The following is a 26,539-nucleotide window of genomic DNA, read 5'->3' as shown; positions in this document are numbered from 1 at the left end:
CGGGACCCACCCAAGCGATAGTGAAAGGAGATTCTGATATGGCTGAGTCAGAGGGGCACTCCCGATGAATCAGAGAGGGTACAGGTGTCGCCCCGGGATATGAGTATGACAGGGACGAGGTATATCATTCAACGCAGACAGCACGGCGGTAGCAGCACCAGGGGCGGTATCTGACTGATGACACGACCGAGCACTGCTGGCATTTGGGAAGCTGACCTGACTCTATCTGGTTCCGGGATCATTTTATATGGGAGAGCTGAAGTATTTCATGCTTACGAAACAATAAAAGAAAACGATGTCACCTATCTAAAAAGACAAATCGCATACAGTGTATCCATTTTGTAAAAAGCGAAAAAAAAATTCACGGACACACAACCACCCCGGAAAACTAACTGCAAAAGAAAATAATCGTTATGAGAAAATGACCGCCTTTCATTGAATTTGACACCAAATACCTACGCATCAACCACACACACTGCGCACCCGAGCGCCTCGGGCACGAGCCTGGCAGCGTCACCCACCTCCTTGAATATGGCGCCGTAGAACTGTACGATGTAGGGACAGTCGTTGGATTTCATCACCACCTGGAGGTCCATCAGCAGCTGTTTCTGCTCTGTCTCTTCAACGGTAGAGCGGATCCGCTGGGGAAATACCAGAATGGTTAGAAACGGTGGTGAAAATGTTGGTGGTCGGGTAAGAAATATAAGTATCGGCATAGGTCACTGCAAGCCACTGGGGAAAAAAAAAAAAAACAGGCCGAGTGAGTAGCGTTCGAAACATATAAAGTGCATTGACTGCTGACTGTAGATCACTACACCGGAGAAACTACACAATACATAAAGTTATAAATATGTGTAAATAGAACAAAAACCTTCGGAAATCGTTACTACAGAATAGTCATAACGCCGTTGTAAAAAAAAAGATCTAACTACTAACGATTAACGATTTTATGATTCGTGACGATGCAGCCGTATATATTTTGAAAAAGACGTAATTCATACGCATTACTCGCAGAAAGCAAGTAGTAAATAGTACGCACTGTCATCGGACGTCCGAACCAAGGAATGCCTGCATAAATCGATATTAGCGAGCTCTCTACGATTCCCCAGTTCCATTTCCGTACCAACGCCTCTACCCAGGAAACAAGACTATCAACTGGAGCGCCTAGCCACCGAGCACAAGCGCGCCTTTAAATTTGCCGACAGGAAATGTCATCCTTCGCAGCGATAACACGACGCGGAACCCATTCACGGTACAGACGGGGACGATAACGCAGAGGACGATGACCTATGATCTCAAAAGCCAGTCGAGAGTGGGAGGTTACGATCAACAACGACCGACAGCGGCTAAAAGCGAACAACAACGACCGACAATGACCGACAAGACTGACAAGGGGCGAGGGAGACGACAAATAGAGGATCTCCCAGGGGAGCAGTGACCAATTCCAGTCCTCCGATGGTTCGGGAGAGCAAATTGGGGCAGTGGCTGACTGGACAGGCTTTTAGTTTGACAAGGTCCGTACTGGACGCTTTTAGCACAGTGATTCTGGCCTGTATGTAGATGAATAGAAGCTATGAAGGCATCATATATGCGACTTCATTTAACCCGGCACCGCCTGGGCTATTTCCGTACCCACATCAGCCTGGGGGGGGGGGGTCGGATCCGACCCCCCCCCCCCCTGTTATCTCGAGAACCAATGGTCGTATCGAACCCCGCGAGGCGGCGTTCGAAAGGTCTCTACGAGACCTTCTCAAAGCACTCTTAAGATTTTAGGATTGAGGTCAACTTTCGGGTCAAGGTCAGGTCAAAGGTCAAATTCAGGGGTTTTGCATGAATCGGCTTACGGACAGCGGAATCGACAGCTGCTGCTCGAAACTCACCAAAAATGACCTCAAAGGCCTAGTGAAGGTACCATGTGCGTATAGGGGTCATACTAGGTACAGGTCAAGGTCAGGTCAGGTCACGAAAGGTCACGGTTTTCACTTTCTGCTACATGGGCGTGCGACACATGTTTTATGGCTTATTTTTCACGCCAAATCCGATGGTAATGGTTATAAGTGACCCCAAGTCACTGTGCTGGTGATAAGTGTGCATTGAAAGCATAAAAAATCGTTTATACTATACATAACTAAACGAGGGCTAAGAAAAAAGGTCAATTTTTCAACTTTTTATTTTTGACATAAAAATGCACTTTTCTAGACGAGCTTTGTCCCAGGAATCTAGTGGTGCCATTTGTTTTCACATGCGATGTTCAGAAGTGCCTCTAATTCACGAAAATGCTTATGACGTCACCATGCCCTATGCATGTTGGGGCTATTTTTTACAATTTGGGGGTCAAAATTCAAGATAGAAAGTTGAAATTTGGGGCATCTAATGTTCTAATAGAGCTCTACAACATGAATTCCGGTTTTTTGGGAATTTCCAAAATTTTGGATATTATTAGCTGTTTTCCAAAAAATATAGTTTTTTGAATTTTTAGGGGTGAAAAACGCATTTTATGGAAAATCCGAGATAGCCATCTTAAAGAACTTGTTGAGCTGCGTCTTTTGATGTCCTTAATTTGCAATTTGCTTCAAACCCTGATTTTTGGCGATTTTTTAAACATTTACCACTTTTTGACTAAAAACGCCATGTAGTTACATCACTAAAATCGATATATCTCAAAAAGTTTTGAAAATTTTTTCTTAAAAATTGCACAGGAGACGTCAAATTGAAGGGGGAGAAGGTATGCCAAGTTTCAAGTAGATAGCGAAAGTGGTTCATGAGTTATTCAAGAAAAACGGAGGGGGGGGGTCGGATCCGACCCCGCCCCCCAGGCGGTCGCGGGTTAAATGCAAGACCAAAAGAATCATAATCGGCAGCGCGGAAACGTATCCATGGTTACAGATGGATAGGCGGTAGGTTCTGATGGATAGGATAGGGGATACTATATTTACGAACTTACACAACTTACACAATCTACAATATGCACAGCAGCATAGAAATATACAGTGAGCACTATCCCTAAGTTAGACCGATTGAACATATCAACAGCCCCCGCCCCCGCCCCCCCCCCCCCCGTCACCAAACCCGCCCAGCAGGTCCATCGTCCTACCTTGACGGCCATGACGGTGCCGGAGGCGCGGTGGAACATCTTGTTAACGGTGCCGAAGTTTCCGCAACCGATCTCCCCCAGGTTATCCAGGTCTTCGGCGGTGAACTGGTACACCTGTGTAGTGAAACATCGGTCAACACCAGACCCAGTTAGCAGTGTTCGTGCGCTAAGAGGAAGGGAGGAGACTCGTTGACGCCTCCACAAGTCTACACGGCTACCGATGTCACAGTGAAACCTGGGCTGCTTTCGTACCAAAGAATCACCAGTATGAGTTCTATGTGCATCGCAAAATATCGTTATCAGATATACACATGTTTGGAACACAGATGTAAATATGGTGTTCACGTCCAAGGAAACGTGATGTCCGTACGGGCAAAGTCCGTAAATAAGTTCGATAAATCACGATCATCAGTCACTAACATCTTTCATTTCATATCACACTGAAATGAAACGTACCTGATTGGGCGATATTTTCATCATCCCATGTTGTATGCTCTTGGGCACAAAATACTTCTCTCGGAGTCTGAAATGGGAGTAGAAGCGGTTAGCCTTGCCACATCCCGCGGACAGTACAGAACATTTCAGTTTCTATCACGTTCTACTCAGCTCTGATATCAGCTGCTGTGTTCAAAAACTCCGGGACGATCCTCTGAGCCATAGGACAACCCTCAGACCACTCACTGTGTGGTTGGCACTGGCAGGGGCAGCTTGGGCGTCTGTTTCAGGAGGGACCCCGAGTTGGTGAACGAAAGCTTCAGTCGGTTTCGCTTCTCTGCCGTGCCTGCAAAACAGGCATTACGTAGGTAATTGTTCAACGAAATAACATCACGACGTTGGAAACGGCAACACGTCATGCAATGCCAAAAGCTTACACACATTGAAGGAAGCACAGTGACGTCCTCTTATCAACGACCTGATAGACACTAATTCCTCTAAATGCCCCTTAGACACTTAGCAGCTTCCAGCCCAGACGCTCAGCATTCGTTACTCACTATCCCCAGGACTCCAACCCTCCCATATACCCATTCAACACTCCCTAACCATTCTAACAAACACTTTATACGTCACTCCCTGGCATTTCTTGGCTTCTCCCCTGAGACAGTCATTTACCACTCATCCCAACACACTCTCTAACCATCTTCTGACTGTCACTGGTCACACTCTCAGTCTTGCCCTCCCAACCACCACCTCCAATAGTGCCCTCACCCAGTCCAGGTCCCACCACCTCCAATAGTGCCCTCACCCAGTCCAGGCCCCACCACCTCCAATAGTGCCCTCACCCAGTCCAGGTCCCACCACCTCCAATAGTGCCCTCACCCAGTCCAGGCCCCAACACCTCCAATAGTGCCCTCACCCAGTCCAGGTCCCACCACCTCCAATAGTGCCCTCACCCAGTCCAGGCCCAACCACCTCCGACAGTGCCCCCACCCAGTCCAGGCCCCACCACCTCCAATAGTGCCCTCACCCAGTCCAGGCCCCACCACCTCCAATAGTGCCCTCACCCAGTCCAGGCTCCACCACCTCCAATAGTGCCCTCACCCAGTCCAGGTCCCACCACCTCCAATAGTGCCCTCACCCAGTTCAGGTCCCACCACCTCCAATAGTGCCCCAACCCAGTCCAGGTCCCACCACCTCCAATAGTGCCCCAACCCAGTCCAGGTCCCACCACCTCCAATAGTGCCCTCACCCAGTTCAGGTCCCACCACCTCCAATAGTGCCCTCCCCCAGTCCAGGCCCCACCACCTCCAATAGTGCCCCAACCCAGTCCAGGTCCCACCACCTCCAATAGTGCCCTCACCCAGTCCAGGCCCAAACACCTCCAATAGTGCCGTCACCCAGTCCAGGTCCCACCACCTCCAATAGTGCCCTCCCCCAGTCCAGGCCCCACCACCTCCAATAGTGCCCTCCCCCAGTCCAGGCCCCACCACCTCCAATAGTGCCCTCACCCAGTCCAGGCCCCACCACCTCCAATAGTGCCCTCCCCCAGTCCAGGCCCCACCACCTCCAATAGTGCCCTCACCCAGTCCAGGCCCCACCACCTCCGATAGTGCCCTCACCCAGTCCAGGCCCCACCACCTCCAATAGTGCCCTCACCCAGTCCAGGCCCCACCACCTCCAATAGTGCCCTCACCCAGTCCAGGCCCCACCACCTCCAATAGTGCCCTCACCCAGTCCAGGTCCCACCACCTCCAATAGTGCCCTCACCCAGTCCAGGTCCGGCGCCGGTGGGGGAGCGTCCAGGCGCCGACCCGAAGGCTCCCGGCCGATGCAGTGTGTACGGAGAGTTTCCCTCACTGTCGGCCATGCTGGGAGCGGCAGCAGCGGCGTTTACAGCCTGCGGAGCAGAAAAGTGATTTTAGGCTGGCAGACATAAGAAGCCTCTCCCAAAAAATTGTTGCACCATACAATGTATATTAGTTTCTAAATGCTTAAGAATATTTCTTGAAAGGCCATCGAGAATCAAGACAGTTGGAAGGCTACTCCATCTCTCATCCTGTTTGAAATGAACAATGCAGTTTCTAGAGCACTTAAGCACTTTGACTTTAGCTCTGTTCTTTCCTGTTTGATATAAATATAAGCACATTGTGAAAGTGTGAAAAAACAATAGCTGTACTTCAGCAATAGACACAACATTCTAAACTTAGCTTTAACACATCACATTAATGCATCACTTCAATTTTTCTAACAAACTAGAATTATCAAGTCAGATCTCATCACCAATGTTGTAGCACAACAAGTTATTTGTTTCCCATGCAAGTGTGATGTTCAGTTCAAAGCATGTATTCGACCCAGATACAACTCTGCTGGGGAAGGATAAAACACAGTCACAAAATGCACAGTACACATTCGTCACATATATGTCTCACCTCAACCTATAAATAAAAATTCATACCTATTAGGTATTTGACTGATGGTCTGGATCATCCCCAGAATCAGGTCAAAAACATCAAATTATGAGATTCCAGAATGTGAAAACACACAAACACATTGATGATAGCACAAAACCACCCAAAATTAGCAAATGAAGGGACTGCAACAAGAAAGGCCAGTAATCTGGAAGCATGCTAATTAAAAGCTGACACCAAATAAGTAAGTATAAGTATAAGTAAGTATAACCAAACAATAACCATCCTAAATGGGTAGGTAGGTATAATGCTCCACTTCCTAGCCCAGCTCAAACAAATCAAAATGACGATCAAACCAAATAAAAAAAGAAATATTTGACAGCATCAGCTATTGCACGGAATACTGTGCATATTCATGTAGTATTATGGGCAGTGTCACACTTCAGCATTGAACTACAGCCATGTCTCATGCTTGGAATGGCACCACGGCCACTCAATTTGGGGCAACACCTTGATGACTGACGCTCAATCCTCATCCGCACCACACCATTAATCCTCAGTTTGCAATGCATCGAAGGACAGAAAACCAATTCAAAGAGTTAACCTATACACATGATATGCTGTCATATTTTACATGCTACAAGGCCCATGTCACATCACATTAGCCCAAAATAAAAGCAAAATTCCAGAAGCAACGAAAAGTGTTGTCATCACAACGCAGCACATTTGTCATATGCAATCAAATGAGCTTTACCCCCAAACTCAGTAAAATGAAATGTTTCCAGCCATATATCATGCAAATATGTTCAACTCCAAGAAAACTATCTCAACCCTCAAGCTGAGAACTCTGAAAAATGTGGTCCAGAGCGTCCTAACGAGAAAACGTAAAATACTTACGAAAAACGAGGCGCTCTTGCCCGTGAAATATCCTGGAGAATCGTAGCGATGGTTCAAAACTTTCTTATAGGTATCTTGGTTCAAAACTGCGAACAAATTGAAATTAAACCGACAACGCCAACCATCTCAAGAAGTCGTTTGTTATTGCACATCGACTTCGAAACTCACGAAAGAAAACACAACGAAGTCCAAAGTGCAAGGCAGCGTTCATACCACCAAGTCTTAAAAGTTAGGCTAAAACAGTAGACCATTACAATAAATCTTTGCTTGTTACCGACTACATTTATGCTGGTACAATTTGTAATGTTCTTGCAGCGCAATGTTTCTTTTTGGAAAAAAAACTGTGGTGTTCCATATTGATTCAATGGGATTTAAAATCGTAGCAAAAGTGGTAGCAAATGCATTGCGTCCCGACTCTAAGGAAAGTGCCGTGTGAACACAGCTTAAAGAACTCCTACGGCTCCTGCGCTTCTTTCCTACTGGCATCTGTCCCCAAATTCTACCAAACTAGCCGTATTTCTGGCAGAAATAGTAGAAAGGTTTCGGATTATCTTTACCTTACATACAGTACGGATTTTTTAGGTCCGGATCCCGTCACATGGCGTTCAGCACCAGGGATAGTATGAATTGCAAAGCTCGACGCGTAGGGCACTGACGCTCCCTGCCCGCTCTGGAGCTTTCAGAGCTCAGAAAAAAGCAAGTCCTCATATTTTGTGTCCGCAGCCCGCTTGGCCGCAACCTACATACTCCTGCCCTATCGGTGACTTCACTTGACACAAAATGACAATGGTCCGTGCAGATCCTGTTTCTCGCTCCTCGTACTATTCTCAGTTCCTTTGATGTAAACAGAACATGACCAACCAGCGAGTTACACACTCCAGTGCAGAACGCAAGCTTTGCGTGACACTCAACTTTATTCACAGAATCGTTGTGTTTCACAACGTAAAACACTTCTGAGCGAGGCAATGAAAGCCCGGAGTGGTCTGTTTCCCTACCATGCCGGGGCTCCGAGGTGTACGCTCGGGACCGGCGCAGTGCCTCTACAATCCAGCGCGTAACTCCGCAACAGGAAGCTCTCAGCGCGTGGGCCTGCGCGCACACCATAAAGATCTACAAAAACATACGCGCAACAACAATCGCGGCGATACAATGTCGTCTCGGCACAAAACACGCGACGGTACAAGTTTGTCAGCGTTAGCCGCCGGGGCATAGTTCCCTATACACTCTACGGGCTGCAGGCAATACACCATACGGGCTATCCTGATGTCAATCAGGGAACGAGCGCTCCTTGCCTTCAAGACACCAGAGAGTTGCCAGTTCAACATTAACACATAAGCCTACACATATCTGGCACAGCCACGGCCAGGTCAGTCTATGGCTCACCTCGGCACTTCTTGTGCTTTGATGGAGAACAAGCAACCTATCACTCTAAGGTCTGCCTTCACAAGGGCAACGCTGAGGATTTGGAACGCTGCCTTGCATCACAGGGAGGCATACAGCTTTACAATGCGTCATATGCGCACACCATGCTACCTTTTCGCGGAACATGAGCGCTACCACTTTCAGAAGCTGAGAACTGACGTACAAATTCAACAGTTTCTTCACTGAAGAGCAGGGGCCTCAGGCCTCAAACTGTGGGCAGATTGAACATCCGCAAAACATCCGTAAAACAAACCATCAAATACCAATCACCGAACACATCGATACCGCCAATAAATACTGAACACAATACAAAAAAAAAACAAAGTACAAGCCGCTAGCACTCAACCATGGCTATTGTGCATTGCGACTTTTGAGCACTTCAACTGGCATGGTCCAGTAGAAACATAGAGCAGCCGCTCGCTACCTTAGGAAAAGGGACTTCACATAATCACATCGACCATTCTGACGAATTGCGAGTTTCCGCCACAGAACTCAGCCACAGACGCAACTAAACGCGCAGGCTCCGTGGTCTCGCATGCTGGACATAATATAACTGTTCAAACTACACTGAAAAAGGAAATCGGTTCCGTGTACGAGACTATGCCGCGTAGTTGGTAAATTTCTTCAGACATTTTTACCGCCTGGGGTTCATGCCTTAAAGAGTACATCGCAAATCAAATCCTCAAAAGGAACGTGTAAGTACGACTGATATGCTGGTATATCAACGATCATAATTGCAGCATCTAGTAAGGCTACCACGGTTTGAGACGGAATAAGACTAATCAAATACTGAAAAACCATCGCTATCAAGGTAAATAGCCAGTGTGATTAGGATAACTGAAATGCTGACGGCAGCTGTGATGAAGCAGGACGGTTGGACACTGGGTAAACGGCAGCACGGAATCAGTTTGTACCCAGCGGTTGGCGCGCAGCGCCGTTACGATTTGTACCTATCAACACCGCAATCAACTACGCAGATCACGTGCCGTGAGATGTCCCTAGCATACTGAACATCCCACACACGAATGGCACAACCAGACAGGTTTCCAGACAGGAGCAACTATCTGTCTATGTTTGGTGAAATCCACCGGCGGGCCGAATGGGGTTCCACCTGTGGGACCGCTATACTTGTCCGTCACATACACAGACAATACCATGACGGAGATAAGCCATCGGCGTGATGCCTGATATACAGCTGTGCGCAGACTGGTACTTAGCAGCGCCCGAGAGGCAAAACACAATAACTGTCTGCCAAACACGTGTCTGGGTGCTGTTTTAGCCCCACATGCGTCACTTAAACTCTCAGTGAATTCTACCCTTTCTCTAGTTTATCGTAAACCCTGTTTTCAGTTATGCCCATTTTGACCTGGTTCACTCCAGACTTAATCCAAAAAATCACAATGTATGAAACAGTATAAGGCAATCACTACACTGAACGTAATAATATATGAGCCCAGCTCAAAGTTCACACCTCTCTCAGCTAGGCTGTGTAGCGTAGATCCTATAGCGTTCTCCTGCCGTCGGAAGAAGTCGACAGTAGTCCAAAGCAGACAGTACACAGATTAAGCCTGTTCCTTCCTTCGACGCCAACATATTATACCGGTCCTTCCCTTACTATCAACCACCTCAGTAGCTGAGAAGACTACCAGGCTGCTTCAGCCCCCAGTGCAGGCCGGTTTAAGCCAGACGAGCCCAGCATGAATCCACTACTTGGTCTTAGAGGTAGCGACAGCGGCAGCAGTAGCGGCTGTGGTCGTGGTCGTGGCGGTGGACGACTGGGCGGTAGACGCCGTGGTAGATGTAGCGGCGGAGGAGGGGGACGGAGGGAACTGGGCGGCGATTCGGCTGCGGCCTGTGACAAAAATTAACAACGAAGGTCAGTCGCCATCTTAATGACGGCTAAATCCTACAAATCGAAGGGTCTCAGGGAACCGACAGCTAACGCCAATTATCTTTCAGAGTTGTGCAAGGTTATATCTGCACCTCGTATCATCTGATGGTAAATAACTTTCCTATCCGACTCAGAGGACAGTCAAGGCCTGCCACGTTTCTGCGTAGTTTTGCTAGCATGTTTTATGTAACTGGCATCTATCAATTCGCTCATAATTAGCAGCTCCATCAGTGCATTTCCCTATGCATCTCTCGCAACCACTAAATAGCGCCAGTACCATGAAAAACACATGGTAGTTAACATCACAAGACAATCATCGCTCTTCTTTGCAACAACTCCATCCACCTCCGTTCCGTTACAATCGCTCCAAAGTATGCGTATCTCATGTGTTTCTGAAGTATCACAGCTCGTCGACCATCCCTCACCTCGCGAAGAGCGTCTCTCGGGCGGGGTGGGGTGCGCTCCCAGAGGCGGGGGCGTCGGTTTGGCGGCCGGTAGAGGCGCCACACTGTCCGGCGCTGGAGCGGGCGGAGGACCCGGCTGAGGGGCCGGAGGGGTCGGCGGCGGCGGCGGCAGCCAGCTGAACTGAGGTCGGGGCAGCTCGGACGGCGCCGGAGGGCTGGCTAGGTACATACAGCCCGTCTCCTGGCGCGCAGACAGACATACAGTCAGTGTTTGCGGGCTCTATGCATACATATGAAATTACAAGTAAGCGTATGACGAGGAGGGTTCGCAATCAACATTTATACAATTCATTCACACAGGCAGTATAGAATGAGACGATGACTGAAAATGTGTGGTTTGATCACTCCTGGGTAGAAATTTACGACGATAAAGCAGACTTTGAATTCGTCTTAACGTGTAAAAGCATGCACAGATACACGTGACACAAGTAAAACACGACGCTAGCTGGTTATCACAATCACAATGCCAAGTACGAGAATATCAAGAGAATCGGGCAAATGTCACAAAATGCCACAACTGCATATTTTCGATCTAAGTCGAGGGTCTAATCTTTATTCAACAAAGTGGTGTCGAGGCCAGCGTCACCATAAGACACAGGTGTACGGCCGAATCAAAATCAAACGAGCCTCGCATGCTTCTCCAGGGTTTCTAGAAAGCAGATGAAAGACTACTGTGGAAGATAGTCCGACAATCATTGGCAGGCAATAAACAAGGATCTTGACACAGAGTTTGTACAATCCGATGCAGATAAACTAATGAACCCGACAACTCATGACAGAAAGACCAGGGATTCAATACGAAGCTTTAACAGCAGGAAAATAGATACCAATACAAGTGCGACTACAGCTACCATGTGATGGCTACAACTGCACGGCAGCTCTGCTACCACCGCTACCAACGGAACAGAAACATGCATGAGTCGACTAATTGACTAACATCCCTATAATCTATTCGCACTCAAGTTGTGCAGATAATTCCATCAGTGATTTCGTAGCCAGCACATCACTGAAATGCTGTCATACGGTAGAGGCATAAGCTACTGAAGCAGCAACATCTGCCATGAAAGAGCTGTAGCTGTGGCCGGTCCGGAGCTCTTCTAAAATGAGGCAATTGCTGTTCTAGACTTCAATCGGTAATTTGTTTCAGAGTATATCGAGTGTCACATTTCAAATCCAGTTCACTCGGCACCATATTGTAAGGTTCTGAAGACTGAATCGGGCAGAATAAATTCTATGAAATTCCGAAAGCTCTAGGTTCCCGACTCAACTACATAATACAGTCGGTAACTACGGGACCGGTTTCAGTTACTACGAAACACAATCGACTAAAATCCTTTACATAAGCGGTCGGTCGAAGCCCGAGCGGTGGCCGCGGCGGGAGAAACGGTGGCGCCATCTGGTGCGGCAGCGGTGGCGCCATCTGCGTGGACAGCCAGCGCGGTGGCGGCGGGGGTGCCGAAACCCAGGCTCGGCACCAAGTGACCAGCTGACCGGCGTACACCTGGCGCGCCACGCCCGACCGCGCGCACACCGGGTGCAGCATGGCCAGAGGCGGTGCAGGGCGGATAAAAGTACAGGTGATAAAACGAGACACGAATGAAATATCACAAACTGACAGAGCTGCGGCACGGCGGTTCCAATTTGAAGGGGAACAGCTATCAATGATATATTTCCCTGAAGCGATCCACCATCGTACGAACGTCTTACGAAATAAATCGTGCAAGGTGAAATGGGATATCAACATGCAAATATTTCACAAAAGGCACAAATGCATCCGATGCGTGCTGCAAGCCAAACCACAATATTTTGAAACATGCCTTTAGGGACAAAACCCAAAACATCGCAAGCAAGACCACGTCCTGGAAGATAAAATTTATTTTGAAACAACAATTAATGCTAAGACGCAAAAAAGTAAGCACAAAAAGTTAAAGCACAATCAGAAGTTGTTTTGGTCTGGAAAGGCCAGACCGTGTATTTTCAGTGTGCGACCTTACCTGCATCCCAGGGGAGGGAGGTCTTCGGGCGCAGTCGATGCTGTCACCTGTGGTAAAAGGAGAGATTACTGTCAGTGCGAGGCTACGAAGTACAAGGAAAGCATAATCAATTACAGGATTATTCCAGACAAGAGCAGCAGACCTCAGGTTCCCAGACAGTTATCGTCGCCCGAGAGGACGTCAAGGCAGTAATACCAGTCCCTTAAGAAGCTGCAAGGCGAGTAAACTCTCTGGTAGCTCGCGAATGACCCCTATCACTTCACGGCAGTTTACAGTGGTAATAACATCCCAACAAAAAAGTCCACTTAATTTAATTTTAATGTTCACTGCCATTGTATTCTATGCATTCTAGACTGGCCATCTAAACCTACGATCTGGGACAACGATGTCCCAAAAGTCGCATCCAAGCAACATCTGCACTGGCCGCACCTAACCCATTACTGTGCGGCGACTAATATCTTAACAATGAATGCCTCCATTCGCAATATCTGACAATCTAAGGAGCAGCTTGTTTAGCTGTTCCTCGATTAGCTTACCGTGAGGACCCGGCACGGGAGCCGGCGGCGGCGGCGGACCGCGGGCGGACGGCTGGGGCTCGGGAGCGCCACCGGCCGCCTGCGGTCGTCCGTCGCCCGAGCCCCCGTTCGAGTCGCAGCCAGTGGTGAACTCTCGGAGGAGGTGGATGGACCGCTGGGCGCCTGTGAAAGTCGAACCGACGGGATTCGTTACACACTGAAGCATGGTATTGGCAGTAGTGACCACTGACCAGCGACTATCCCCGAATCTCACTTCTGGACTAACGGAAGCTAGCTGCAACTGGCACAGTGAAATGTGTTGGTTATCAGCGATCAAGCATAGTAGTGCACAGGCTAAGCCTGCTTAACACTACAAAAAGCAAAAAGAACTAAGCTCCGGGGTATATGAAGAAAAATTGTCGCACAACCAACTTAAAGGCTGTCGATCCAGAACCTACTAGCAAAATAAGTAAACATCTCAACAAGATGATCAAAACATTATGCCCGAATCAACTCCTGATGGAATAAACTCCAAGCAATCGATTTCTCATACTCCAACCAACGACCACCTCCGTAACTTCACTAACAGTTTTTCTTCACTGACTGGCCCATTTTCCCAACTAACCTCGTCCACGCAGCGTTACCGTATCATCCAGTGCCTCCAGCAGCGCCGGGGTACTATGATAGCCAAACTGAGCCGGCCGTGCCGCCACGCCAAACTCTGCCAAAAACGCCGCGTGGAAGCCAGCGAGCTGCAGTCTGCCCCCGTGGCGGCGGAGGAGTCGGACCACGTCCCTGGCCAGGAGCTGGAGCGGGACTAGACGGACGTGGCGGGCGGATGGAGGTGAGCCCTCCACCTGCGGCACGGGAGACATACATTTAATCAGTCGGCATGATAATGGCATAGGTACGACATGGCTACACGGTCACAGCATGGCACGGTCTGAGTGGTCACGACGTAAGTCATAGAAAGGCATGCTCCCAGCTGCCGGAATAAGGATCAAGAGCCTTACCGTGCATATGAAAAGTACTATCACGTCACAGTCGCATTACCGAGATGTAATGTCGCGCAGCAGCTGCAGTCACAAAACGGCCATTCACAACCATGATTGAGGTGATAGTGGTGACACTCCCTCCTCGCCTTCTAATCCTCTCACTATCTTGTCCATGTACTAGTCATACCATGGTCCTGACATGGCTTGACATGGCCCTACAAGACCGACAGGACCGGCCAGCCTAACCTAACAAACCGTACCAACCTTGAGCACGTGCTGCAGCTCGGCAGTGAGGGTGTCCAGACTGAGCGGCTGCTGGTAGCGACAGGCGTACTGTTCCAGCAGCCGGTCCAGCGGCATACAGCCCTGGGGCTGAGAAACAAATAACAATTCAGTGACCTATACGCTGTGGGCTGTGGCTGCTGGTAGCGACAGGCGTATTGTTCCAGCAGCCGGTCCAGCGGCATACAGCCCTGGGGCTGAGAGACGAACAGACATTTCGGTCAGGTCAGGTAAACTAGGGGCTGCGGAGTGCGGAGCAAGTAGTTCGTCAAGACATACACCCCTGGGACTGCGAAATGAGCGGAACTTCGACGGAGCATTCAATTTTTTATTGAAGGGGCGTTCAAGGAAATTCAACGGACAACTCAATTTGGACATTCTATCTACTACAGCACGTAGTTGAAGAGCGAGCACGAGTCTACTTTACCTACCCCACCCGACGTGCGCGAGCTAACCATGTCGTTCCACTGTGTGGATGTACACAGGAAATGAGAAATCCACAATCTACCGTCAACGCACCTGGTCCATGAGCAGCAGTCGCACGTTGAGCGCCGTCTGTTTGAGGTGTTGTCTGTTCACTAGCAGCACGCGCGGACTGTCGGCCGGACCGGTCACACGCACCACGGCACGCAGTTGGGAGAGCTGACAGAGGGAGAGAGACGCTTATTGGACATATGTGGACACGCAACCATAAAAACCGAAATCAGCCATCGTTTCATTCGAATTGGAATAAAAAAAATATGCATAGTTAAAACACCCTAATATCAAGCCTTTAAAACGTAACGAATTTGTATATTTTAGGTGATATTCAACGTTTCCAAATATTCAACAGAAGCCAGAGCTCTGCTTTATCGAGCGGGCGAACAGTTATTAGTTGGTGGTCTCCATATAATGGGCGGAAGACGCCGGGCCACACTTACCAGTTCCCTGATGTTGGCGGCTCCGTACATGGCCGGGCTGAGTCGGTACCCAAACTCCCGCAGAAACAGCTGACACAGCTCGTCCAGACCCACAGACTCAGACTGTCGGCGGACAACAGAAGGGAAATCATTAAACAGACGCAAAGAGTGCCCGGGAGTAAAACAGATGTAACCCAACGATACAATATTGGACAAAAATGAAATCAGACAGCGGAATCACAAATTCTACCCTATCGCTAGTTGCGTCTGTGTCATTGCATGACGAATGCACATCACGCTTCAAATCCACTAATTCCCAGTGTCTAGCAGAAATACAATGTGATATCCTCCTCCCTATAAAGGCTTGGCTACACTATGCGTTTTCTACGTGCATTTTTTGCGGGTTTGCGTTTTTTTTTTTGCGTTATATCGTTCTGAAAAAAGTTATTAACCAGTAAAACGCCTTTTGGGCGAAGAACGAGCGAGCGAGATAGTGAGCCCTGCACGTGCGGAAGGGCGAGAGGGCGCTTCCAACGGGCTTGCGCAAAGCACCCTTCTAACTGGTCGCTAGCGGTGTGCCAAATTTGAACGCAATCGGCCCAGCCGTTCCTGAGATCTGGAAGCGGCATTCTGCACGTGCGCACGTGCAAACGGGGTCCAAAATGACTTTTGCACGGCACCCTACTAACTGGTCCCCAACCGTGTACCAAATTTGAGCGCAATCGGCCCAGCCGTTCTCGAGATCTGGAAACGCCCCCTGCACGTGCGCACGTGCAGTAGCACCCTAACCGCAACACATGGGAATGCATTGCCTGGTGGGTGCCTACCTGTATGCCAAGTTTCAGCGAAATCGCCCCAGTAATTACCAAGTTACTGAAATGGGAACAAATTTGGCACCTCTTATTGTTGTATTTTGCACGTGCACTGGGGGTGACCCACATGCATCGAGAGTATCCTATTTTGGGTAGAAGGGATGCTGCTACCCTATAAAAATTACCGCAAGTTAATCGCCCAAGCGGCTGCTGAGATATGAGCCTCTCAAAATCACTACTTTTGCAAAACAGCTTGAACACCCTTGACTTTTCACGTGGCACGTGCCACGACGGTCACTGAGATGTATCAAAAGTAGTCAATTACGGGGTAGAAGGGATGGGGCTACCCAACAAAAAAGACCGCAGGCCAATCGGTCCAGCGGTTGCTGAGATATAAGCCTCTCAAAAGCGTTACAGGCCGGGCCGGGCCGGGCCGGGCCGGGCCGCTCATACTGAGATTTTTCCGTTATATTGAAAAGACTCACTTCGCTCGCTGCGCTCGCTCGCTCGTAATAATATAACTTTTACATTAGTTACATACAAAAGTTAACCCGCGCCGTGCCGGGTGTGTGTGTTTGAACACCCCCCCCCCCCTGCGGTTTTTGGCACACCTGTTCGTGCATTTTCCGCACATGTTGTGAAAATTTCAGACCCAGGTCGTCCTAGGTCAGGTCACCAGGTCACGCCAAGTGACCTCATCTCAGAAAAAAAAATAAGAATGCTCGTCATAGCTACACCGATTGCTCGATTGCCTTGAAACTTTCGGCGATTGATTAGAGCAACATTATCTATAAAATGTATATCTCGGAATTTTGATATCGGTGACCTAAGGTCAGGTCAATTTTGCGGCCTCTCCATTATGTCAATGGGAGAAAATTGAAAAGCGTCTGTTTTGCACGAATGCTATTCTAGACACTCTCAAACATCGAGATGTAGGGTAAGATTGACACACTGAACCGGAAAATGGCAACTGTGACCCCTCGTTATGTCCCCGAGGTCATCTCAGGTCACGAACAGAATCTAACAGTTTTTCGCTAATAGCTTCTGATAGCTGCGTGCTAGAGCGCTGAAAACGCCGTAGATGTGTTCGGCTCGACGTTGCGGATCGACTGATATGACCTTTTCCGGTCAGGTCATGACCTTGACCTGAGATCAAATTTTCAAGTTGACCTTTCAAGGTCAAATTATAGTCCATTCGACGCGTCTCGACGAGAGGAACACGATGCTGGCAAAAGTAATGTCATGGCTCTTTTGAGTCAAAAGTTATTGCCGAAAAAACGCTTTTCGTAAAAACGGCTTTTTTTTAGTTTGTGCCCTCTGGAGGCTAAACCGTTGACCTGAGGTCAAATCTGAGAACATTGCTCAGAAAGGTATGTAAAAGGGCTATCGAATGCGCTTTTCCGCGGGGCTGTAGCTCTATCGGTTCCCGAGATAGCCGACGGCAGTTTCCAAAATGTTGAAATTGTCAACATTTTACCTTTGGTGACCTCTGGTGACCTGACCTTTGACCTGACCCAAAAAAATGACCGAAGCAGCGTTTTCGTCCTTATTTTGGACGTTCTTTCGATTGCCGCTTACCACGTGTCGCTACGTGGCCCAGGAGCCGAGTTAGAGGGGGGGGGGTGTTCAAACACCCCCCCCCCCGGCCCGGCGCGGAATCTCAGAGCACCGGCCCGGCGCAGGTTAATATAACTCTTAAATTCACTAAACTTGAATATAAAAACAACACAAAAACGTAATCACGTTTATTTTTCAAGAACGATATTACGTAAAAAACGCAAACCCGCAAAAAACGCACGCAGAAAACGCATAGTGAAGCCAGACCTTAAGACACCTGAGCGACAAACGAGCGAGCACAACAATGAGCCATTCACTTGCCCTCCTTCCAAACACTTACCGCCGCCGTTTGTAGTACCGCTACCAGCTGATCGGAGAGTACTGAGAGCAATGCCGGTCGGGTGAGCTGAATCAGCTTCTCACCGTCCTCGTCCGAGCTCACCTGGCAGAGGTTAGATAGAGGTAAGATAGAGGTCAGACGGATGTCAAGAGTACGGTCAGACAGACGTTAAAATTTATAGAGAGATCAGAAAGGAGTCAGACAGAGGCCAAACACTTACACGAAGGCTACCTCATGAAATGATTTAATGCAAAGATAATAAAACGGATTTGATAGGGCTCATTCAACGGGCATCGGCAAAAGTGACAAGTCTGAAGCCAAACAAAAGAATCCCATCAAGACAATCCCGATGAAAGATATTCTCAAAACAAAATTCATCGATTGATCACTGCCAACTCGACAACTCAACCAAACTCAACCCCGAGCTCTTTACAACGCCTCTCTCCAACCGTGACTGACCTGCACAGTTTCTGGCACAGCCTCGAACAGCTCAGCCAGCTTGCCGAAGCCGTAGTCGGAGACGCGACACTGTCTGCCAAAGTGATGGTGGTAGGCCGGGATGAACTTGTTGAACTGCATCTGACAGAAGGGCACGTGACGCAGCAGCTCCTTCACCTGGTGAACATGGTGGAGGGTCACGTGATCAGTAGTCAGTACACACAGTTAGAAACTAAATGTGTATTTGGTACCAAATTCTATTTGTATTGTATTTGGTATTTAGACAGCAAATTGCATTTGGTATCTAAATACCAAATACAATACAGGGTATCTAAATACCAAATACAATACAGGGAATAGTTACAGCCCAGGGATAGGATGTCATGAACAGGGATGAGGCTGCCATGAACACAGGAATGGACTTTCGTAAATCTTAGCAAATGATGAAGATAGATAGCAAATGTGATAGCAGATAGCAAATGTGTTCACCTTAATTCCATTATGAAGCATAAGAAATGCGATTCTTGCAATTATTAGTTTCATTCAAACGATCCACTATAATTCGACCGCCGTCCTACTCCTGCGGCTCGACTGGAGCCTGTCGCAATATAGGCCAGCAGCCTATCAATCAGTTGTGCACTGTTACCGGCTACCGCACCGTTCGCCGTCTCACCTCCGTGGCGAAGTGTTTGGTTTTCTGCATCTCTTCTGGCGTCTGCTCGCGGCGAGGGATGGCCACCTTCAGTTCGCCCTCGTGCTTGTACACCACCACGCTCTCACCTGAAACACGGGGAAAAGGCGAGTTCATACATAACCACAATATCATAAGAAAAACATAGCTTAACCCTCGCCCCGTTGGCGGGCCAATTTGGCCCCCCCCCCCTGTGGTTTTTCCTGAATAGCAAGAAAACGGCGGCGCGCAGCGGCGCCAAATTTTCAGCACCTTCCCGGGCATCAATTTGACACCTTCACACCAAATTTCAAGTCTCAGGTCACCTTAGTTCAGGAGTTATTGAGGTCAAACTGAGGTCATGTTCGAGCAAAAATGAGCAAAAAACATGGAAACGCTCACCAAATTTACAGTTACCAAGCAATTTCAAAGTTCTTTATATGGTCTAGTAGGCAAAAAGCGGCGCTACAAAACTGCTGTCTCGGATTTTCAAAATTTTTGGTTTTTGACCCTAAAAATTCAAAAAATTGATTTTTTTAGAAAAACTAAAAAAAATCCAAAAAATTCAGAATATCGAAAAAACGGAATATATGAGATAGTTCTTGCGCCCTTCTATATACATACCAAATTTCAGGTCGATATCTCGTTTTTTGGCCAAGTATCGCGAAAAAACTGTTCAAAAATGATGACGTCAAATTTTTTAGCTCAATTTTTAGCGATCCTAGACCACGTAGGGCAAAACAAAGACCCCCATTGAACTCCCCGTGAAGAGCTGCATCGAATCGATACCCATTTTATGCAAAAATATCAACTTTGAAATTTGACCTAATTTGACCTGACCTTGACCAAAACGTGACCTAAGCTGGCCCCAAAGGCTGCCTGACCCACATACTCGCATTTGTCATGTAAAATGGACCATAAAACATGTATCACACGACACTTTCATATTGTGACCCCCCAGTGACCTGACCTCTATGACCTGACCTGGTATCAGTGACCTCAAATAGCAAAATATGTGTTTGAAGATTATTTCCCCATCGATAATTTTCAATGAGCATTTAACTCGATTTTACAACGCATTTCTTGAAATGCCTGTAAACCGTGAAAATTCGACCTTTGACCTGACCTGTGACGTCATCGGTTTGACCTAGGTCAATAAAATTGGGTCACAAGGTAGTTCCCTGATAGGGCTATCCAACACCCTTTGCCGCTTGTCGCTAGGTTGCGTGGCTCTCGAGATCTTGGGGGGGGGGGGCAAATTGCCCCCCTCCCCAACAGGGCGCGTTGCTCGGCAGAGCCCAACGGGGCGCGGGTTAATAAAGTTGAATTCAAATACCGCCAACTCATTAAAAAATATTATCTAGTCACTTTCCAAAATAGTGCTATAATATGTAGTGCGTCAAGAAGCCAGCATCATTGTGTCAGACACGCACTTCTTATTCCTTTCTTACCGGTGTCCGCACATTAACTATATCCAACCAATAAAGTTACCATGTGATCATTGTGTTCAATTTAAAATTGCCAACACCGCCCAAAAATTACCCTCGTCGCCCCCATCACCCACCGTTGACCGTCCTCAGCAGCGTGTGCAGCCGCGTTGCTCCATAGTCCCACACGGCGAACTCCCTGCCGAGCACCTGACCGAACGCCTCGGGCAGGGCGGCCACGGACAGCTGTTTGCTGTGTTGGGCCTTCAGGACTCGCAGGAGGTCAGAGGCAAACCGGCGCTGCTGAGCGCGGGGCGTCAGAGTGATGACACGGCGGTGACCGCACCCCAGCACCTGAGGGGGACGGGGGGGGGGGGGTCAGCCGGGCGGTGGGAAGTTTGTTTGTTTATTAGGGTTTACGGGCGCATCGACTGCGGTGGTCATTTTGCGGCGGTGGGAAGGCACAAATCTTAGTTTATATGCCTTATTGACATGTAATACTCGCAATATTAAACTGATGTTGCCACTTTGTAGTTCCAATGCAATAACAGAAGAACGCGTTGTCAAATGTTAGAAATTTTTCACGATACCTAAATGGCAAATATGTCACCTACAGCTAGCGAAAATTTAAAGTAGATATCTATGTAGAGCATAAGTAACGCTGTCAGGGAAGCCTCAACATTCGTAATGTTTTTGGGGAGAGGGGGCACCGGTATACAGCTCAAAATATCGCCAGGGACGGCCAGCGGTCACCGAGCGGTATCTTTCTATAGCTACATCACTCGGCACTCCCTATCCCTATCCCTATCTACCGCATCGCCGACAAGGGATGGCAGGTATGCTGGGGCAAGGGATGCTGGGGTACATACAACCACTGGCAACTTTGCCTCATGCAAGACAAGTGTACTTGATAGTGACAACGTTGAAAGGAGGGTGGATGTTTAGTGTCACCCTCCCACTCGTTGAAAGAAGACATGAATAGAAAAAAACATTTAACATTTAATTCCATTATCTGGTAACTCGTGTTACCCGACCGAAAAGTGGCCGAGATGAATGCATGACGATACATTAAAATATAAATATCTTTTGTTACCCGGAAGGAAACAACTTTTAGCCAACGCGAAGCTGGCTACTTTGCCCCGTCAACTTTACCCAGACCTTACCGTTCGAGACAAAAATATTCCAGCCCATCTATATAAAATGTATTGAATTTCATGAAGGGCATCTACGATAACCACACAATGCATGATGGAGAGAGCTGAAATAAAATTCCAAACGGTTAATAAAAACATATTTAAAACCTTTCAAATAGTTTGTAATCTGGCAAGCCTTTCCGTGGATCATAGAACAATGGCGACGGGCCGAAAACCCCCTCACTGGCTCATGCGAACGACCGCGAAGAGAAGTAATAATTGACAACCATAAATAGGGGCTGACGCCAGATGTGGAGAGCTAAAAGGATGGGTGGCCGCAGAGCCCCCGGGTGGCCGCGTTGTAATGTTGCTGTAATATTGTAATGTTGCCGTTCTGTACCAGTTCCATGTTCCATGTTCCCCGGGTGGCCGCGTTGTAATGTTGCTGTAATGCTGTAATGTTGCCGTTCTGTACCAATTCCATGTTCCATATTCCCTGGGTGGCCGCGTTGTAATGTTGCTGTAATGCTGTAATGTTGCCGTTCTGTACCAATTCCATGTTCCATATTCCCTGGGTGGCCGCGTTGTAATGTTGCTGTAATGCTGTAATGTTGCCGTTCTGTACCAATTCCATGTTCCATATTCCCTGGGTGGCCGCGTTGTAATGTTGCTGTAATGCTGTAATGTTGCCGTTCTGTACCAGTTGCATCTTCCATGGTTAAATCACAGCCGTTAGCAGTGTGATCTGTACCGCCGTCAGGTCAGCTGATTGGTAGGAAACAGATAGAGGTAAAAACTCTACGACGTAGAAGACAGCAAAAATGCGTCATACATCGCCATAAAATACCGTTTATTATATCGATCAGTGAACGGAGGACAGTTCTAGCGTCGCCTGGTGTTAGGCACTGGCCGCAGCCCCGCTCCACCATTGGAGACTGCAGCGCCTGACACCTTGGTTACGGACAAATTCTGAAGCTCTGCGCCACATGGCATGTTACTACGAGACTAAAATCTCCCTGCTCATGTTTTCTCAACAATACATATTACCTGCGCGGGTTGTGCATTATATTTGGAAGTTTGTACACGCCTTAATACACAAACGCATTAAAACTACATTATAATAGCATATGAGTACGCTTACAGATGATTCGTAGCTTTCTGCGTAGTCACTAGTCAGTTAACACTTAAGCGACCCCATTCTGTTTGATAAACTCTAATCTCCGTGATTAACGCAAAAGTCGTAGTGTCTTCGAGACAACATAGCATGCAGGTAGGCTACGACACAAATATGCAAAGCAAGTAAAAATGAATGATAGAGAAAGCATGAATGTGCTGCGGAATGTCAAAGAACATCTCTAATTAGTTACCCGATCCTGGCAGCTTATGGACGGATTTTCATTTCAGCACTTTTAAGGGAATACCGGCCGCCTCTCCAAGTATTCCATATTAAACCTCCCCACTTGGCATCATTATTTTCTCTTGGCATATAGACGCCATTCAAGTTTGAATAATAGCAATAGTTAAACCACCAGCCACAGTTAATGTATTGGGCGCAGTTTTTACCAAAGGCACTGTCCTGGTCCTTGTCCCTCGTCGAAAACTGCTGCCCGAAGTGATGACTCATGTTGTCTCCAGAATTTCCTGTGTAGTTCCCACCAGTTATACGATATCCGTCAAACTCTGATGAAATTCTGAAGCTCTCATACCTGGCGTATCTCTTCTCTCCGTCAAAATCTCCCAGATCGACGCGCAGCTCGTATCTCCTGTCCGGCGTCCTAGTGAGCAGCCACAGCTTCTCTAGCCCCCACCAGAATTCTCCTGTGAGGTCTCCGAATCCGTCCTTATACTCGGTCCAGTTGCGGTAGAAGTCCTCCCTTGGCAGAATGTCTTCGCGTCGCTGAAACACGGTCCAACCGCCGCCGTCCGTTTCCATATCACAGAATACCTCCACCGGGCTCCTGCGGCCCCACTCGGGATGCAGAGTGTAGACTAGTGATGTCAATTTCAGAAATTTTGGAAACCAATACCAAACCGATACCGACCAAAACCACTGAGAGTATACCAAAACCGAACCGATTTTCAGAAACAGGGGGAAATACCGACTAGATACCGAAATCAGGGAATTATCAAACAAATGCTTCAAACTTTCTCAAGACATATGATAAGCCTTGAAAGGTACCTAATACTTTGAAATAAGGTAACAAAAACAAATCAGGCAATCTCTTAATTATTTGCATTGCCAAAAAAACATTTATAACTTATTTTGTAACTATTGACAAATATTCAGGTCAGTTATTTTACTGGAATGTGGATTCAAGTCAACTGCATGAGGTGTTAGGAAAATAACTTGAACCCTGAACCTTGTCCATGCCTGAACCATCAAACCTTCTTTCAATTCAAGTCATTCATTTCGAGTCCGGTCAAGACAGGGTTAAGTGTGTATCATGATCCAAAAGTGGTGACCCAATTGACAATGATGGGCTACACCTTGGGCTGGCTACACCATTAATGTAAACAAAGCCCATGATACCTACAGTTAAACCCAAGTAGCATGGTGATTGGTGACGATACTGACGCAGCCAATTTTTCTTCATAAACAAATGTGTAACACAACAAAACTTGATAAATAATTACTTACGAGCAGAGCTGGGCAAGTGCGTTCCTTTAGTGCGTTCCTGCGTTCTTCCGTACGTACGCACCGCCTTTTTTAGGAACGCAAGAACGCAGGAACGCAAAGTTTTTCAAAGGAACGCAAGTAAGAGGAACGCACCACCCGAAATTTTGAAGCGTTCCTGCGTTCTTGCGGAACCACCCGAAAAATTATATTGCTGCCAATGACCTCTGTGTCAAGTGTTTGAATCTCGAGTACGTGTGTTTGCCGGTAGAGGCGCCACTTGTCGGTCGAATCGAGGAAGGCTTGCTTAGATTTAGTGGTGATACTAGGTATTCGATTCGGTTTCAGGCATTGAATGTGTAAAGATTTTTAGTGGTGATGTTTACTATTCGATTCAGTTTCAGGCATTTAAATGTGTAAAGTAAATATGATAACTTTTACCTACTAAGATACATCTTTTAACTTAATTATTGTTTTTAACCCGCGCCCGGCTGGGGGTCCTGGATTTCCACGCCCTGCTGGGGGGGGGGGTGTTTGAACACCCCCCCCCTTCTAACTCGGCTCCTGGGCCACGTAGCGATACGCAGAAGGCGGCGTTCGAAAGAGCGTCAAAAATAATGAGGAAATCACTTCGGTCAATTTTTTGGTCAGGTCAAAGGTCAGGTCACCAGAGGTCATTGAAGGCAAAATTTCGCCGATTTCCAGGTCGAATGTCGACAATTTCCAAGAAGCCAACGCATAACTCGGGAACCAATAGAGCTACAGCGCCGCTGAAAAGCGCATTCGATAGCCCTATTAACGCCCTTTCTGAGTAATTCTCTCAGATTTGACCTAACGTCAACGGTTTTGCCTGCAGGGGGCAAAAACTGCAAAAATAGCCGATTTTTTCGGTAACAGTTTTTCTGCAATAACTTTTGACCCAAGCCTTGTACGAGCTTACTTTTACCGGCATCGTGTTCCTCTCGTCAAGACGCATCGAATGAACTATAACTTGACCTTGAAAGGTCAACTTGAAAATTTGACCTCAGGTCAAGGTCATGACCTGACCGGAAAGGGTCATGTTGCATATTAGAGATGCACCAAATTTGCAATTTCATTACCCGCCCCGCCCCGCAGCTAACCCTTGCCCAACCACAACTACCCGCAAGCTGATTTTGGCTGAGCCGAACCCGCAAAAAACCCGCAATTTTAAAAACCTGCCTTTGCAAGGAAAAAATACAGCTGGGTCAATGCTAGAGCTATATAAACCTTACTTGCTTCATTGTTGTGCAGAAAAAGACAGCCAAACAAATAGTAAGGACTTGAAATTGCTATGCTATGTCCTCAGGAAGTGCACACTGGTTAATGGAAAACGAATAATGCATCAATACATTTGAAATTCCTTTCTGAAAAGAATTCAGTAAACTTTCTCTCACCTTACCCTTCAGCATTGGCTGAGGGTCAAAATTTCACTCTGGTTCCTCTCAATGTTAGGCTTCTGGAATGATACTGTTATCAAAATGAATGTTGATATAAAAAGATATGCGATTTCCAGTTAAAAATAAATAGTGACACGGTGAATAATGCGTATCCAGTCGATCTACACATAAAACAAATCATGTAAAAGCCCAGCAAAAACCAACTAACCGATGAACCACGCATTTTTGGAAACATGCGTCAGAAGCGTCACCAACAGCTGATTGCAAGGAATGTTACAGCGACTAAATTATTGCAGCCGTAGTTAGTGCGAACTTGTTGCGAAAACACCGTTGTATAATGCATATTAATGTGCCATTCTGATAATATTATTTTACACAACAGCTTAAGTTTTACAATTCAGAGGTTAATCACCGGTTAGGAAATAAAGAGACAGTAAATACTTAATAAAATGTAATAATTTTATAGTTGGTCTTGGTAATGCTCTCCGGCTGATCCTCTCTCGGCAATCGGCATACAAATGATAAGGAAGTAAAAAGACAAAAGAAATGCGACCAGCTACGTGGTTTTGTAACATGTATAACTGCTATTTTGAGGTATTCAAAAACCAAGACAGAAAAAAAAACTGATTGTAAAATTATTATTGCGTCATCAATGACAGCTTTCTTTCGCCTCAGAGACCAAAATTGACGCAGTCAAATGCCAATCCTTGTCAGAATGTCGAAAGTGCGCCAGTATTGTATTGCGTTATGTTTGGGCCGCATGCCAGTCAATATTTTTATTTTTTGTAGGTAAGGGTAATTGGTAATTGGTGTGTTATTTTCGTAATATCA

The 26,539-nt window shown here is 47.3% G+C and overlaps 2 protein-coding genes across 3 annotated transcripts in view; both read right to left on the bottom strand.

Annotated features, from left to right (window-relative positions):
• Nucleotides 1-483: 483 nt before the first annotated feature.
• Nucleotides 484-7,016, bottom strand: LOC122375214 (dual specificity mitogen-activated protein kinase kinase 4-like; the record flags this gene model as incomplete). Its single annotated transcript, XM_043354477.1, has 6 exons — nt 6,838-7,016; nt 5,300-5,429; nt 3,776-3,875; nt 3,551-3,617; nt 3,095-3,208; nt 484-641 (listed from the first exon to the last, which is right to left on the bottom strand). Coding segments are annotated over exons 2-6 (539 nt in total), but the record flags the coding sequence as incomplete, so codon positions are not given.
• Nucleotides 7,017-7,718: 702 nt separating this feature from the next.
• Nucleotides 7,719-26,539, bottom strand: part of LOC122375215 (meiosis regulator and mRNA stability factor 1-like) — a 54,270-nt gene continuing 35,449 nt past the window's right edge. The window contains exons 18-30 of one of the 2 annotated variants that reach the window (XM_043354478.1): nt 20,681-20,897; nt 19,120-19,226; nt 18,468-18,623; nt 18,009-18,110; nt 15,321-15,422; nt 14,920-15,042; nt 14,383-14,490; nt 13,749-13,980; nt 13,145-13,306; nt 12,609-12,655; nt 11,954-12,115; nt 10,576-10,795; nt 7,719-10,111 (exon numbers count right to left, since the gene is read on the bottom strand). In XM_043354478.1, coding sequence (XP_043210413.1) covers nt 9,966-10,111; nt 10,576-10,795; nt 11,954-12,115; nt 12,609-12,655; nt 13,145-13,306; nt 13,749-13,980; nt 14,383-14,490; nt 14,920-15,042; nt 15,321-15,422; nt 18,009-18,110; nt 18,468-18,623; nt 19,120-19,226; nt 20,681-20,897 — 1,884 coding nt within the window. In that variant the 3' untranslated portion in view covers nt 7,719-9,965. The remainder of the gene's footprint in view (nt 10,112-10,575; nt 10,796-11,953; nt 12,116-12,608; nt 12,656-13,144; nt 13,307-13,748; nt 13,981-14,382; nt 14,491-14,919; nt 15,043-15,320; nt 15,423-18,008; nt 18,111-18,467; nt 18,624-19,119; nt 19,227-20,680; nt 20,898-26,539) is intronic. The other variant, XM_043354479.1, reaches the window with a different exon arrangement.

The sequence above is a fragment of the Amphibalanus amphitrite genome, unplaced genomic scaffold, assembly GCF_019059575.1.
Source record: "Amphibalanus amphitrite isolate SeventyFive unplaced genomic scaffold, NRLGWU_Aamphi_draft 001797F_arrow, whole genome shotgun sequence".
Lineage (NCBI taxonomy): Eukaryota > Metazoa > Arthropoda > Thecostraca > Balanomorpha > Balanidae > Amphibalanus > Amphibalanus amphitrite.
This window is presented reverse-complemented; position numbering and strand designations above follow the sequence as displayed.